The following is a 17,475-nucleotide window of genomic DNA, read 5'->3' as shown; positions in this document are numbered from 1 at the left end:
AAGATATTACTATTAATTAATAATCGCCGCTAAGATCTAAAGGTATAATATATTCATCGTAGAGCAAGAGACGTTGGCTCACCGAGATCAGTGCAGCATCATCGGCACTGGGCTTCGATTATGATTTAGTATTTTCGGACGACTTGCCTTGCGTCCAGTTCGAACGAAGACATTGAGGGGGAAGGGAGATCCTAAGACTCGCATCCCTTGCTCGAGCGCCGATCGTGCGCGCCGACCGATCGTAGCCCGAGTCATACTCGCTTCCGAGGGACACCCTCAAATGTCGTGCGGATTGTGATTGATGCACGGGCGGACAACGGACATCCGTGTTTTGGTAGCATGCAAATGGCAACGCCGTGTTCCAGTTGGATCACTTATGAGGTGTCGCTCGTATAAGATCAATCGCGCTACGTGGGTCGCGTTGATCTCGTGATCGGTCTTACTCTAAGAAACATTGAGAGGGAGAGCAGGGAGCACACTCACACCTGACCCCAATGAAACTCGCCAATTGCCAATTTGACTTTGCACACACGTGAGGTGCGTGTCGCGAAGCGATACTCTTCACCGCTTCACGTGGGTTTCCTTTGATATACGTTACGGTTCTGCTATGACATGGTCATCGACAACAGTTCGCTACGAAGCTGCCCACTCGAGGCTGGCGAAAGCGGCTTTTCAACGGACGGGTAGTCGGTAAATTAATCACTACGTAATGCGTACGAGAAGCAAATGAGTCTCGCGATCGAAAGCGGGTAAAAAGTCTTGTGCAATGCCGATATACTTCCGCAACGCCGAACTTTGATTTTGCCATCCCTTTTCGTAGGGGTCGGGTAAAAACAGCGAGGAAAAAAAGAAAAAAAATTCATTCAATTACGAGGCTCATCTACACACCTTTGGTATCGCATAATATAACGTAGATAGGTACGATCAAAGAGTATGAAACAAAGAAAAAAGGAAAAGGGGAAAGACAGAGTGAAAGAGAGTGAGTGAGAGAGAGAGAGATATATATATATATAACGAAAAATAAAGACTATATATATTGTATATAGATATGTATACTTATGCAAGGTAGCTATAGTACCACTGAATATTCACACGTATGTCATATATAGATATATGTGGCAACATAATATTGACCAAATGTACAACTCAACCGCATAACTAGGAGAAAATAGGGTTTCTAGACGTATGTTATCGCAACACACTTAAGAAGCAACTACGCCACGGACCACCAATATGCATCGATGCAAGAACCATCCATGTAAATGTAATTCGCAATTTACATAATGTCGTTTGTTGTATGTATGTACGTATGTATGTGTTTGAGGATACATATTGTCGTCTACCACTTTTTGAATGAAAATATCTATTAAGGCTTTATTGGGGAACCAAAAAGAGGACCAGCGCAAATTTAAATGTATGTATGTATGTATGTATGTAGCGTGCTTGCGTGCGTGCTGCATCGCCATATCGATATATACATAATCGAGCGTTCACGTCAAAGGCTTGGTGTAAATGTCGATGCTGCCTTGCCTTCTGTGGGTAGCGTAGTTCCCTGAGACATGACCCATGCCATCACAGGACGACGTGGGGCACTGTATCAGCTCCTTGCCATCGCGACCACGAGGGGTGGGCCGAGGTGCGAAATTCAACGAGTACCTCCTCACACTCATACTGCACCGAATAATATTAACCGTCAAATCGAGTCCCTAAGCTAAATTGATTATGGGAATTATCAATAGCTCTCTAATTGTCGCTATTCGAGTGTAGGGGGTCCACAAAACGGTACTTCCGCCTAAATTCGTTCCTTCTTTTTTTCCCGATGCTGCCAATTTAGAGTGCAGCTAGACTAGAATTGTATGGCTTTTGTTTGCAAAAAGCACTCGAGTGGATTACGTCTAGCGTAATTTAATACACTCTACACCCAACATAAGCGACAATCGTAAGTCGCCTTTCCCGGACGCGAATGCGAGTGTATATATATATATATATAGTTTATAGTTACAGGGCCGCGCGCAAAGTTATATTGCGTTTCGTAACTTTTCTCTGAAGCGCGAGTGGAAGAGCAATGTGCGACGTGATAGCGTGATATGAAAAAACGTCGAAAAGCCGGGAGAAAGGGCCGGGAGGAGACGAAGGAGGAAGCGGAGAAGCGAAGACCGAAGGAACATATGCGCCGGCCAGCGAATCGGAGGGTGAAGCGCGTCTCACTCTTGCTCCCGACCTCATCGTAGCTTACGTAGGCAAGCCGTCGTCGGCAATGAGAAAGCCTCGGAAACCTCGATGGCCCTTGAGTGGCCGCGATATTGCCGGGCAACCGAGAACCGACGGATGCCGACTTGAGTGCAATTCAAGTCTGGTACGCCGTCGGACTATCTATCTACCTTCGCGTTTTTACAGTTTCCACTGGTCTGCTGCTCCGTCTTGGACGTTGGTAGCATCGAGTTATGTGAGCTGTGTCGCAATTTTCGTTAAGAACTTTTTTTTATATATTAACGTTTTTCTTAATGTGGCAACTCATATACAATATTTGTAATACCGCTTTTACACATTTTTATATATTCCAAATGTTATAGCACAGATCATTAATATGCGAATATAAAAATAATCAAATGGATCTTTCGAAAGATTTAATCATTCTTAATTTTTAGTGGACAGATTTTTTTTGAGAATTTTTCAAATAAATAAGAGTTTAAAAAAATGTTTTCGATTGCGAGATCTTATGTATTTGACATTTTCATAGATTTAGATGGTTGATCCAAATTGAGATATACTCGTACCAATAAAAACGTTTCCAAGAGAGGACTAATAATATTAGTTAGGACGCGAAGGTAGTTATATTGCCTGCTGCTATTAATAAAGTTGAAGTTCGGATATAGATTGGTTTTACTGAGGTTTCAGCTGGTCGTATGTGTTCTACGTTATAGCGATTCAATAAAGATGCAACTAAGGAGGAGAAACATGATAAGATTAATATCGTGAGGAAATCACTGAACATAATCTTTATTTCAAAGTTTGTGTAATAAAAAGGATTTACTAAATATGCTCATTATTATCATTAATTACACATTTAACAAACATTGCAAAGAATTCAATGTAATAGAATAGATTAAGACTATAATTTTAAAAATAAGATTATTAAACCTTTAAAATTTTTAAGAAGAAAATTTAAATATATATATATATATATTTTGCTAACAATTACAAATTAACAATTCATTATTTCTTTCTCTTTAATATTTATATTATTTCAAACTTTGTTATTTAAAAACTTTTTGCAGAGCAATTGACAATATAATATTTGCATTGACAATATAATATTTATCTTTAATACACAATAATATATTCACGAATTTATTTTCGTACAAATGTAAGTATTATGTATTGTCAATACTGTCATTTGAAACTTCCGATAGAATATAGATTCGTAGTTTTCGCACTTTCGTCCATCGTGGAGACACTCGTGAGGAACGCGATGCATCGAATTTTGGACCGTGGTAAAATTACAAAAGGGGACGAAAGGCAGCTTCGCCTCGAGGTAACCGAGAAGGTGTGCTCCGGGTTTCTAACCCACGGTAGAGGGGTGGAGGGGATGGGACGACGCCGAGTCTCGGCCCATAATCCAGTGCGGTGGCAACTGATTATACCCCACCTACCCATTTTAACCTTATCCTGCCTTGCCTCCCGCACCCTCTCTCACAACCCCTTTCGCCCCCCGCACGCGCGCCTTCCACTCGAGCCTCATCCTCATTCTCTTCTTATACGCCCAACCGCGCCTTCTCCATACCGCCGAGCTTCACGTCAATTAGAATAAGGTTGGCACTTTCGGTACGAAGAGTAATTACTTTAATTAACAAAATGGAGGTGGGTATGCGCGAGTTTTGCCCCCTTTTCCTCTCGCCCTCCGCGGATGTTAGCCGCCGCTGCCGCCGCCACCGCCACCGTCTCCACGTCTTTTCGAGCTTCGGCCACGAATCTATCGCGTGAAGGATTCGTGCGATTCTTTCCGCAAGGCAAGTAAGTACCAAGGCGAAAAACACTCGCGATGCTCGCCTGCACGACGTGTGGACGTATTCTATAATAATGCTACCTCACGCTAAATAACGATTTGGTTTCTCATCGCGTATCCAGCGTCACAAATGACTATCTGGGTCTTAAGTTCCATTAAAATAATATATGTTGAACACAGTGAAAGAATTAAATTTGTAATTTAAAAAAATACAAATGTGCCAAATACGCGGTGAGAATATCAGCCGGTTTTACGACAGATTAATACTGTATTCTTCGAAACGTATCAAGTAGTATTGAAGTATTTTTGAATAAAACGTTTTATTCTCTCAAATATTTAAAATAAATCGATTCTATTTCACCGACGAGAATAGATTCATACATTTACAGTACAAAAATAAAAGTTTACTGTGAACCGGATTGCTCGCGATATTCCAGTCAAAAGGGATAAAAGAGATATCCTACCTGTCGTCCTTGCCGGATGGTTTATCGAGGGGACCAACCGTGTGCTGCGGGGGTGGCATGCTGTAGCACGGTGCCGGAGTGTAACCCGCTGGAATCTGATAACCGGAAGTCACCGGGCCACCCGGGTAAGTTCCACCGCAGTTGTAACCTGCAGTTGGGTAAGGGGTGTACGTGTTTCCGGGATATTCGGGTTGAACGCCGGTCATCCCGTATCCTGGATGAGGACTCATGGGTCCGTAACCTGACATACGAGAGATTGTATGAATCAAGAAAGTAACAATCGTATCGATAGTTTCCTAAAAGTAAAAATATGCCGGTAGAAATATAACGCGAAAGGGGAAGCGTCTTACTTGCAAAATGCAATATTATTCAATGAAATATTATATTCAATAAAAAGATCTTAATAACACACATTTCAATTGCGATATTGAATACTTTGATAATTAAATATTAAGATAAATTTATAATGAATTATTGACAACTTGAAATGCATTCAGGGAAAAGATTTTGTTACCTCCTTCTATTCACTTCTGTTCTCAACGTTTACTTTGTTAGAAAATCCATTAATTCTCTATAGATACAAATAATTCACAATTGACGTACTAAGACGTTGATACCAAGCGAATTAGTATGATCTTTAATTCGACCTTCATGATACAGAGAAAGCGTACACGATTTCTAGGACATTACGTCTAAATACGTGCGTATGCGTGTGCCATATGTAATTGCGCTCGAACGGGAGACGCGGAAATAGCGCGAACACAGGCGCACTACAGGAGCAGCCCGCTGCTTGATTAACTGTTGTAAAATCTACACGTTTATTTACTGGCAAGAATTCATTTTGTCGAGAGAGCACGCAATGCAAATAGCCGACGGACGGAAGGCCGACTGTGCGCGCGCGCGCGACGTCGCGTGAACACGGCCGTGCCCTGTGTGCGTCGAGGCCGGGGAACACGGCGCGCTGTGTGTGCTCGAATGTTTCAATTTCAATAACTACTCCCCAGCGTCAGAGTCCGCACAATATCGGCCGCGCCGGACTTTTGCCGGCGCTACGTGTACGCGAAATATTGATAATTAACAATGGCCGTGTACCGTCACAGGGGGGTGGTTCGACGGGAAGGGTGCGCACGGTGCACATTCAGGCCGAAGGACGGAGGGAAAGAGAAAGAGAGAGATGGAAACGGAGAAAACGAGGGGAACGATCAGAGAGAGAGACTGAGAGAGAAAGAGAGAGAAAGAGAAAGAAGAAAAAGGACGGGATGAGAAGGGGGAGAATCGGCCGCGGGTTTGGAATGCCAAGGTACAGAGAGACCGAGGAAAATGAGAGTTCGGCCATAGGTGCCTATTATGGCAGTCATGTACTGTTCTGGTGAATTTTTATTCGACGGTTGTAACCGCGTATCGTCCCCCATCCCTATCTACGTCCCTCGCCACCCTTGCCGACCCCCGGGGGCGTCGGGCTCTTTGTTCTCTTCCGAATCCCTCGTCCACGCGCCTCCTCCGCGTCGCCCGCCCCCCCGCTATCACCTGACGTTACACGACGCCCGTGTAAGGACACATTAACGCTTCGCGTGTATCTCCTCCTGTCGCGCATATATATGCCAGCTAAAATTTATAGTGTTAAGGACACCCTGTCGCGCCCGTCTCCACGTATGTTTGTTTGTTTTTTTGCACTATCTCATCTTCATCCGACATTATCGTGCAAACGATTCTCCGTCGCCAAATTTTCACAGCGAATTACGATTCAACGATGTTGCATGAGTAAACGGAATCATTTAATTAATTATTAGAGAAAACATAATTGTTGCAAGTTTTAAGTGCATAATACTTCTTGGTATCGAGATAGATATTATGTAAAGAGAAGCTTCTATGTCGAATAGTATTAGTTTGGAAAAAAACGGCGTAATAAGTTTAACTATTTCAGTCAATTATTTATAGAAGATATTTTTTACAGTTAAGTTTTACAAGCTAATAAATTTTATAATCTTACAATAAATCATAACTTTGTAAAACCATTGTATGAACAAAGAAAGTAAAAATCGTGACCATATTATTGAATGTGATCATAAAGAGAGAAAGAATCGTAAAGTACCTTCGGAATGCGGATCATAGATTGTCCGCGGAGTTACGCGATAAACGATGATAACTCACCGGTGGGGTCTCGGTAGGCGTCCATGTAGTGGGAACCCCCGCTGTCGGGTGTGCTCTCGCGACTATACGCCGTGACGTGCACTCCAGGCGGCGGAAACCCGGGTACAGGCCTGATTCCCGGACCCCCGCTGAAATTGACTGGCTCGTTCGCCGTTGAGAAATCAACGGGCTCCGTCTGCTCCTCGATCGGCCGTGGGGCTGGGAAACCCGGACCCACCGGGACCGCGACGGCTTCCCCATGGCCGGTGGAATACTGCGGACTGGGTGCACCGCTGCAGTAGAGACAGATATGTATCTTTTTTTTGTCTATTGACTATTTGTCTAAGTACTATAATGGTCTTCTCTTGCAAGTGTCTGTTATTTTCTGTCTAGTATAGTGGAGAATTTAGAGCAGATAGAATAAATTCTCCACTAAAATAATCTTTCAATTTTTTAATGCCAGCGAGCTAGAAAACGATTTTCCCAAAACTGAGATTTCAAAGTCTTATTCTCACTATTTGTTATAAATATGAAAGTTAATAGGTACCTATGGAGTCTGTTGACGCTAAGATCGAGAGTCTGACCCTGGGGACTAGGAACTTGAGGACTAGCCGTCAAATGGGGACTCGCTGCAGCCTGAGGACTACTTCCCACCGTCTGTCCTCCTCCATACTGTGGACTGAGACTGTTCGAACCGTAGGGTGGTGCCTGTAAATCACGTCATGATAATGAACATGATGTCACGATTTCGTACATATTGTATTATTTCTATAAAGTATAAACTAACCTGCGGACTGGTGGACGTAACACTGGAGGTAGACAAATCCATCACCGATCCGCCGGGTGAGGTAGGCGGTCCACCGGGTTTCTGCATCTGCTGCATTTGCGCGACCGTAACGCATTTCACTGCAACATTCATGGAGATGGGACGTTCAGTTACAAACGAGTCTTGGACGCTCGTAGAGACGATCTCGTGCAAATTACCATCTTCGGTCTTTATCATCCCGGCTGCCGTGGCGGCGGCCATCGCCATCTGATGCTGTTGCGCGGCTGCCGCAGCTTCTTGATGGTAAACTCGCTCCTGCTCCTCCGGCGTCATACCGGTTTGTCCCAGATAGTACATATTTGCTCTCGAATGAAGTTGCTGTTGCTGTTGCTGCTGCTGCTGTTGTTGTTGCTGCTGCTGCTGCTGCTGCTGCTGCTGTTGCTGCTGCTGCTGCTGAGACGGGATAGGTGCGCAAGACTGCGTGTCGTATCTCTCGTACGTCGCGGTGGTACCGGGATCGTAGGGTCGATGATTGGCCGCGCTGACCACCGCGTTCTCGTAGCCTCTGCCGGCTATGTCATTGGAATACGTCACCACCGGTCGCGCAATATTGCTAGCACCAGGATGCATGTACGCTCTCGCATGTTCGGCTGATCTGTGATGGTAGAGCTCTTCCGTGGTGGTCGCAGCGGCCGCCGCGGCTGCTGCCGCGGCCATCATGGCGGTGGGCTCGTAAGGAGACCTCTGGGACATTTGATGGCTCATCCTGGTGTCCTCCACCATCGGCATCGGATAGGCGACCGGCTGCATCGGTAGCACGTGATGCGTCGGATGCTGGCCGGGATGATGGATCGTCGCGCCTATGGACGGCCTCGAGCCCATCGCGTCCATGGACGACATGGATGAGGAATTTGAATCTTGGCTCATATAGGAATCGTACGTTTGTCGTACCGCCGGAGGCGGCGGCGGCGGGGGCGAATTCACTCGGCAGGACGCGGCGTCCTCCGTCTTCGGGACCAGCAACTCGCCCGTGTTTTGATTCCTCATGGATAATGTGTTGCAGCAACTGCTGCTAAGAGTCATGTTCTCCGTCTTGGGCACTTTCGCGGGACGCGACGTGCTGTTGTCCTCCGGCGTTTTCGGAGGCTTCACGTTGATTCCGGCGTTTTTCGTCGAATAATAGTCGTAGGTCAGGCTGCTCAGTACAGGTTTCGTGTCTTGCGTTGCGGAGCCGTACTGCGAATAACTCTTCGTGTCCATTGATGGAGGTAACAAACTCGTGCTGATGTACTCTGGTGGTATTCCGGGCACTAACACGAGAGATTGCGTATTTAGTGAATTTTATATAAAGATGTAATAAATTGCATGAGATAGAGAACTTTGTGAAATTAAAAATACCATGACAAATTTATGTATAAAAATACCATAATTCATATATATAAATACCATAAGATATTTCTAATTTTTTTTATTACTTTCTTACTAAAAAACATTGTTACGCTCGCTAGTACTATTTTAAATAGCATGCAGCTGCTGTAAGATATTTACACTGGCCCAGTTTAAAAAACTAAATGCATTTTTACTCTGTGATATACATAGCATATATAATATATTATATAATCTTTGAATATAATCTAAAGATTATCAATTTTTTATTTATATATACATCTAATATTTGTAAAATATTTTGATAATTGAATTTATATAAGGATTGTATAGAATTTACTCTAAAGTGAGAAATCATTTAAAATCGCTATATCTTTAATAGAATCATTGTATCACAAACTTTCAAATCAAATTAAAATCTATATAAAAATGAAATACAATCTATTGTAATTTAAGAGAGGAGAAGCAAATATAAAATTATTTCAAAATTTAAAACGAAACTTTAGTAATCAACTGCGCATATGCAATACATAGTAATTCTCTACATTTTTGCAAATAAACGAGTCGTATAAATCCGTGTGAAAAACGGTTTATCCTCGCAATTTTTACCGCAGTGAGAACAATCAAGACACGCACGGGAGCGCGACGGATTGCGAGAGGAAACGCGAGATACATGTTTTACGCACAAGATTACAAGCCTCTTATCTTGTTCCCAGCATTTGAGAGTTAATCTCGTCGCGTGGCGACAGCGACAGGATTTTCGTGTGCGGCGTTATTGCGGGCACGCACGACGAGGAGCTCCGCACATGTACCACCTTACCTTGAGCCTTTTGTCGTGCCTCGCGTGCGGCCTGCTTATTGGCCGCGGCGATGGGACATCCGGACAGGCTCCTATGTGTGTTCCGATTGGAGCTGACATGACCGCGGCCGTTGCAACCAGGCGTCGGGCATTTCAATATGGTCTCATGCATCGCCAGAACTGCGAGAACCCAGAGACACGTGGCGTGGTTACAGACACACGTTCTTGGCGCGTTACGTACACACAATTAGAGAGAGACAGAGAGAAAGATATAGAGACGCGGCGCACACGCACGCGGCAGCAGGTGTGAGGTGGTGAGGTGTCGTTAAGGCGAGCATGTCTTTATGCATTGAGTATAATTATCCGCGTCGGACATCGAGAAGGAACGAGAAAGGGAGAGAGAGACGGAAAATCAGTCCTGATGAACGCGACGGGTATGTCGTTTTTTTTGCCAAATAAATCCGAATAAGAGAGATAGAAGGAGAAATCTACACGATTGTAAAAGGGAGGGAACGAAAAAATGGTAAAAACGGTCGGAAAAATGGACGAAAGACGATACACGGCGTCACACCACGTGTGTGGAACGCAAATTAATGTGTATAACAGTACAATCAAGTATACCGAGCGGGTAGAGAGAAACACAAGTAAAGACAATCAATTAATCGATAGAAAATTATAACACAACAACTTGCAATCTGTGTGAGGTAGTGTGCCGCTATGTCGATGAGAACGACGATTTGCCCGTGGATGCGAGCGAGCGAGCGAACGTAAACGCTCGAGCTTCGAGGTACCTTAGAGGATCCTGCGTTCTTCTCGGCGAAGAAGTCGAGGAGCTTGTCATAAAAAGAAATAAAAATTATGCAATTGCACGCACAAGTTGCGCTGCACGCGGCTACGCCGTGCGCGACGATTCACGATTTTTTTTTCGTTAAGGGGAGAGAGGAGGCGGAATCCGTCGTTGCGGAAATCCGTCGCATCGATGGGAGGCTGGATCGTTCTATTACGATTCTTTGCGTAAATTATACTCAATCGCACAAGCGTGTCCTCCGTGTGTGTCAAAGTGTCCGACGTGTGCGCATACGCCGGGCCCGTCGCGCCCACCGCCCGTGTCTCGAGTTCTCCAGAGGTTCATAGGCACGACCAGTATCAACCAAGTTCCGAGAGTGTGGTGATAATTTCTCTACTATATAATGAACTACGAACAGAACGGTCAAAACAAAACAAAACAAAAAAATAACAGAAAAGTAACGCAATAAATAAAGCTCTCTACCCCGCAAACGAAAAGCGCAAAGAATACAATACAGACAGATAATACACGCACACACGCATATACGCGACGCGTGCACCGCGCTCATCTCGCTGAAAAATATCCATTTTCTCCTTTCTAATTTGACTTCGTGTATCGAAGATACATTTTTTGTTGCGTTTAATGAGGCGAGGAAGCCACCGGAGAACAATGGCCCTTTTGTGGATGACCGAGGCTGATCAAAAATGGTTTTCGGAGGGAAAGCGAATCAAATTAGAGACAGAACATTTCAATTTCAAGCCCAAAAGCAAACATCATTAAAAAAACACGATATTTGAAAGATGTAGGTGTTTATTAGGATATGATTATATTTGAAAAGTCTCGAATTTTATTGAAATTACGTTATTTATTTACATCGATAAAGTTGATTTAATCGTGAAATTTCTTTTAAATAATCCACAATGGTTCACCCTTTACTTCCTCGCTTCTTTAAGAGAAAAAGACACTCTCGCAAAAAGAAGATGCACTATATAGCTACAATAAGGAGTAATTAGTTTAATAGAGTACTTACTCTCTGGAGTTAATTTATCCTTCTGTGGACATCCAGAAAGACTGTAAGAACAGAAATCGTTAAATAATGTTCAAAATGAATGGGATTTAAGGTTTCAGGCTTTTCTCTCAAGAGATACTGCGCAGTACATATTAAAGTCGAGAAAAATTTCTTTCATTCTTTATTTTTTTTTTCTTTTCTTTTTAGCGGTCGATGTGCGCATATGTATTGTATTGTTTCACAGTGCGTAGCACAGAGATTCGCTATGCAGATTGCGAATTGGCTTATTGATGTCTGTTTCTGTATAACGCCCCGCTCGATTCTCCACGTAAAACCGCGTAGGTGTGTAATCGGCCGTGGCTGAGTGCGAAGCGCAGGTTAATTACCGATAATTGCTTACCTGCGGTGGTGAGAGTAGAGTCCGGTCACGTGACCCTGCCCCGTGCAGCCTGGGGTCGGGCACTTGTTGCCCTCTGTAACAAATCAAACCGCCACGCAGAGGCCCGATGTTAGTCTATTAAGTGCCATTTCAGATATTCATGAGATATACGACGTACACTAGTTTTTAGTCGGGCTTAGCGGTTAAGCTTAGACGGATAGCTTTAAAGGCTCGCTTCGATCTAGGCTTGAACTAATTAAATTTTTAACGCACGAGTATGCAATGTGCACTACTCATAGTCAGATATAGTTTCCTTAAAGGAAAGTAAAGTCGCACAATTTATTTATCGTTTTATTACAGTTTATACGGTCAAGATTTCTAAACACATCCCACGCAAAAAAAGAATAAAATTGTATTTGGGCACAATATATCGCTCATCTATACTGCAACATTGAAACAATTCAAAAAACAAAGAAAATGAATTTTAATGTTTTTAATTTTTTAATTTTAGTTATAATTAAATTTTTGTAATATTAATTTTAAAATGCAATTTTAGTGTAATAATTAATTGTAGAGGAATGAAAGTATATGTTTTTTAAAAGTATGTTCTTTTTTTCTTTCTGTTTCCGTAATTAAAAATGACAATTTTTGAGCTAAGTCGTTATTATAGTAATATTATTATATAGCAATTAAGCGATCGCTAATTCGCGCAAATCGCAGTTCTTGCGATAAATATCTAAGTCAAATGTTAAAAAGCTGAGAACTTAATAGGGGAAACGTATCTCAGCTCATGGCATTCCGATATTAACTATGCACTACAATGACATTGAGCGCGCGGGCATTACGCTGTCTCTGCAACGCGTTATTTCTGCATCGAAATTGATGATCCCAACACAAGCGGCCTGTAATTCTGGAATAAATTGGATATTTACACTGTCGACGAGTGTTGTTCCGCGGCAGGAACGTGTCGACCGGAATACGGCGTCGGCTTAATACGCATTAATGCGTTGTTATTGCATTTGGTTTCATAATCTTGCACTTGCGGCCAATTGACGCCACGCAATCCACTTTCCCCCGTTCGCCTGAATGCGTGTACAAGTCCCATATTTTAAACAGAGGCATTACCGTAACGCGGAGACTTTATCGAGTCTTTCGTTTTCGTTGACGACCTTTACGCCATTTACTGCATTTATATGAAACGTCTTTTCTGTCTTTTCTGAATAGCAAGAATATTATATCGTGTAAACGTACAATATTGTTTTGTAAATTAAAATAATTTATAATTAACGGCACAGATAACAAATACTGGATTAACTGTTGTAATCTTGAAGGTATGTGATAAAAAAATGCGCGAACATTGGAAAGTGTATGAAAAATAATATGATGTTTCGGTATGCTTGCACGGTACTGCCAGCGGCGTGAGCAGTTGAATGGAAATTAACTATTGAATGGATGACAGCCGACGTGTTCGACATCGTCGCGTAGTTTCATTCTGCACATCGAACAGAATATAGCTTACTCCCCGTTTGCCAATATATCACGTTATCCTTCACAGAGAACGTTGAACAGCCAAGGCGAAAGACTCCGCGAGCAAAGTATGGTGAGAGACATGTGTCTGTTTCATATTAAAATCTTATTTGTAAGAATTTCGCCTCTTGTTCAAAATTATTAGCATTAAAGTGAATTAGATAATTCTTTTGTAAAGGCAACACGCAGAAATAATACTGACAATAAATCAATTCTGAGCAATATAATTCTTAAAATAAATATCAAAAGAAATAGGCTTGTCGAAATTTAATATGCGTAATATGAAAAAAATGTTTTAAAAAACGAGCTTATAAATTTAAAAAATTTTCCTATTTTTATACGAATCCAATTACGTTTTAATTTTTACGAATATTGATTGTAAAATAAATAAATGTTTAATGAAAAATAAATACATGTTTTAAATATATTATATATTTAAAATACAAATATCGCTTGTGTAAGATTTTTCGCATTTCGTAACACCGAATTTATAATAAATGTATTGTGCTTTTAATCTCTCTGTCTATAACAATCTTCAGAGATATATTTCGAAAAGAGGTTCCAAAAAATTTTTGTACAAATTCGTCGGACATGCATGCTATTTAGTAGCATTTTTCAGGATAGGTTTCCCCCAATTCTGTGGCGAGAGGCCCCAAGTGAAAGTTGAAAGGACGGCACAGCAGAAGGGTGGAAATGGCCTCGCGTGTGGTCAGCCTGGATCTCGTCGCACGAGTTACGCATTTGTGAATAGCCTCTGGGATTTCTCTGTCCCGCGACTAAGCCTTCGGGATTAGCACGGGGTATGTGGCCGGCCTACAACTGTCCGCGAAACAAAGAACAGATAGATACCTCCATCCCCGCACGACAGAACGAAACTTGCAGTCCGATCGGGGAAAAGTTTCGCCGTCGTGATATTTCGTTCCTTCTATCTATATGCATTATTTTCCGTATCATTCGTTATATTCGCCAGTATTATTCGACCGAGTGTGAGGAAAGCTTCACTCTCCGTAATAATAGTCTGTAGATTTTTCGCTCGCTAATTTCGAATATCGCCATTTCTGAGGGAGTTGTCGCAGACATGCACACGACACGCTGCTTCTCGTCAGGACTAATTTAAAGACATATATAATCCTTGCCATTAGAGAGATTTGCATTAGCTGATAATTCGCGTCGGTGTAATTTCTAAATTTTTTCGAAACTTTTTTCAAGTCCTCCGCCGTTCTTGCGACACGAAAAAGTGTATGAGCGGTGCCAGACGGGCATGCCCAAACGACCAATTGTACCATCTGTCGTGCGCTAGTTCCAACTTAATGGTGGGTATAGCGCACGTCACGTATGATCGCGTTCGTATTCCCGGGGCGACCTCGCGTGACCAGACAATTACGGGTTTCTAGTGCACTGCAGGTAGCCGAGAAGTACCAATCGGTTAATATGAGACCCTTCGGCAAGGTTCTCTTTATTTCAATCGCGAACGATAAATGTAACTAAAGGTTCCTACCCAATCCTTAGACGAGCGATCGGCTGAAAGCTATATCAGGTACTACATTTCATTCACATGCTATAGCTTCGAGCTTTCATAAGAGACGTCCGTTTAATAACGATTTGCTCGTAACCATTAGGCCGCATTATTTTTGTATAGCTTTTATAAGCCGCTCTACAAGTATTATATCTTTAATTTTTTTATAACTATATTACGTCAGACCAATAAAAAAAGCCTATAATTATACGTATAATGTAATAATAATTACACAATTGAATATGCAGCAAGAAGGAATGTGAATGTAACAATTTATGATTGTCAATATAGATTTTTAGATCTCAACTTAAACTTTTTTATTGATAATTCTATATTAAAATATTATAATTCTATATCAATTTTATTGATAAAGATTATAATGTAATAAGTCATATAATATAATAATAATAATTACACAATTAAACATGCAGTAAAAAGGAATGAATATATCAATTTACGATTGTCGACATATAGATTTTCAGATCTCAACTCAAATTTTTTTTATCAATAATTTTTAAAGTCGAAACGAGTGAAATCTCGTTTTATGCCAGATCATTTGTATACTAGACGTTATCACAGGTATATTGGCCGCGACGAAACGTAAATAAGTTTATCGCGCGTGTTAGGCGGTTTCGGGAAAGGGCGGCCTCTTAAGGGGAGGCCAGCTTTAGGTTAGTTGACGGAGGGGGAGGGGGGGTTCGCCTGAAGTGAGCGCACTTTTATAAACTTTGTCGTGTACTAATCCTCCGCTCGGGCCTGATCCCTTAGCCAACTACGCCGGGGCCGGCCAATCGAGTGCCGTGACGCCGAGAAACTTCATCAGGTCGTCATTTCGCGTTTCAGGGAGAGCGAGAAGCCCCCGACGGGGCGGGATGGATGGAGAAAGAAAAGTCGATCCCTACTTAGGTGTTCGCCTTTTTCTTAAGGCGGACCGGCACCCGTCCGCCCACCTCCCCATAAATTGGATTACGATACGTGACGTCATTAGCGGCATGCTTTATTTGCGGACCACGACGCGTTCCCCGAGTTTCGAAGTTGAACGACGGCACACGCTGCGCCGTCGGGATTGTTCCGAAGCCCCCGCGTAATTCCTCGGGAAGAAACTCCGCGGATTAATTTTGTTTCGAAATCAGAGTTCGCCGGAGATTAAAATTAATGAATGCTCGATGGTCTCTTTCTCTCTCGAATAAAAATAGATCCAGTGTAGTGAAATATACAAAAGCGTAGCGCTATCAAACTAACACGTCACGAATCTAAATTCGCGATGGAGGAAATCGCTGCTATTTTTATTTCGCGGAAGGATCGCTGAGGCTTCCTGGTTTTTAATTAGTGCCGGGTAAAAAAAGGTTTACCCCGGATAACACACCGAGGGCGAGCGGTTGCCCTGGTAGGATTAATAAATTAGCCGTAAGGTTTTAAAGCGGCCACGTCGGTGGCTAAACCCGGGGTTGAAAGGAAAAAGTGAGAAAGAGAGAGAGAGAGAGAGAGAGAGAGAGAACGAGAGAGAAAAAACGAGCGAAGGGGCAGATAATGGTTCCGGTCAACAAAATGAATACCGGCACGCGCTGTTCTTTCCGGATGTCTGAATAGACTTGTAACGAGTCGGTCCGACCTGCCTTCATTCCTACCTTTCTCGTATACCTTCTCTCGCTCTTTCTCGCCATCACTATCTCTCTTTTTGTCTCCCCTTAGATCTTATTCTCCTCTTTCCTCTATCGCAGATCCCTCTCTTTTAGTTTCTTCCTCCCTGCAACGGCGCTGTAATGGAGCAACGCGAGAATCGGAGGGAAGAGAAAAAGAGAGAAAAAAAAGCGGGATCACAAGGGGTGAGAACGAGGACGAGCGCCGGTCACCGAGGGTGAGCCCCGTGGTCGCGTTGTAATTGTGTTATTTTGTAGCCATTTCACGTGAGGGTCCCGCGGAAGGGGTGAGACGTGTATATAAACACCGGGATTGTTTTATTCGACCAGCTTCGCGCGACACGCGCCGAGACTTTCGTACGCTGCGCCCGCGAAAAATCGTCGTCAAGATAATCGGGGAGAATTGTGCACTCGCGCCGGGTCGCGCTAATTATTAATTCGCCGTCAAAAGTCGTTAATCAGTCGCAATTCACGTGTAACGGGGATGAATATTCACGCGAGTTCCCAGAAGGGAAGTGCAGTGTTGATAATAATGCCTGCATTTCGTACTTCAAATTATAAATTGGATTTAGTTCTGCGTTATTTACTTAAAATTTACTTCAATTTTCAGTACTTTAGTCGACGATTAATTATTACTTTTGCCAGACAAAAAGAGATGCAAAAGGATATAATTAACATGATTAAAGTATATTTTATTGGCACAATGCATGAACAGCTTTAACAGTATTCAATGCTCTGTATACATCTGCATTAATTTCTAATATTTAAACATATATCTCATCATTTACGTAGTTAATTGCATGGTACAACCGCTGCATGTTCTCAAAAGAGCAAAAAGAATCGGCGAGTCGCGTGTCGTGAGGTGTCCTTGCGAATGCGGGATACCATTGGTGCACGCGACTATGCGATGCTGCTGTCTCTTGCTCCTAACGTTATCTTGGCATGACATTGAGTTCTTGACAGAATAGCGCAACGCGTTTTGAAATGAACGTCAATTAAACGGCGAAAGTAAATACCTATATCGCAGCGCGCGCGGGTACGAGCCTGTAGCGACGACAGTTCAGTA

The 17,475-nt window shown here is 42.7% G+C and overlaps 1 protein-coding gene across 1 annotated transcript in view; it reads right to left on the bottom strand.

Annotated features, from left to right (window-relative positions):
* LOC105448489 (ankyrin repeat and KH domain-containing protein mask-like) overlaps window positions 1–17,475 on the bottom strand; it is a 129,182-nt gene that overhangs the window by 8,741 nt on the left and 102,966 nt on the right. The window contains exons 5-11 of the mRNA XM_011687079.1: window positions 11,748–11,820; window positions 11,369–11,409; window positions 7,585–8,676; window positions 7,388–7,506; window positions 7,148–7,308; window positions 6,622–6,893; window positions 4,471–4,711 (exon numbers count right to left, since the gene is read on the bottom strand). Of these exons, the coding sequence (XP_011685381.1) occupies window positions 4,471–4,711; window positions 6,622–6,893; window positions 7,148–7,308; window positions 7,388–7,506; window positions 7,585–8,676; window positions 11,369–11,409; window positions 11,748–11,820 (1,999 nt within the window). The remainder of the gene's footprint in view (window positions 1–4,470; window positions 4,712–6,621; window positions 6,894–7,147; window positions 7,309–7,387; window positions 7,507–7,584; window positions 8,677–11,368; window positions 11,410–11,747; window positions 11,821–17,475) is intronic.

This window comes from Wasmannia auropunctata, unplaced genomic scaffold (genome assembly GCF_000956235.1).
Source record: "Wasmannia auropunctata unplaced genomic scaffold, wasmannia.A_1.0 LD336085.1, whole genome shotgun sequence".
NCBI lineage: Eukaryota > Metazoa > Arthropoda > Insecta > Hymenoptera > Formicidae > Wasmannia > Wasmannia auropunctata.
Note: the sequence above shows the minus strand (reverse complement) of the source record. Positions and strands in the feature narration are given on the sequence as shown.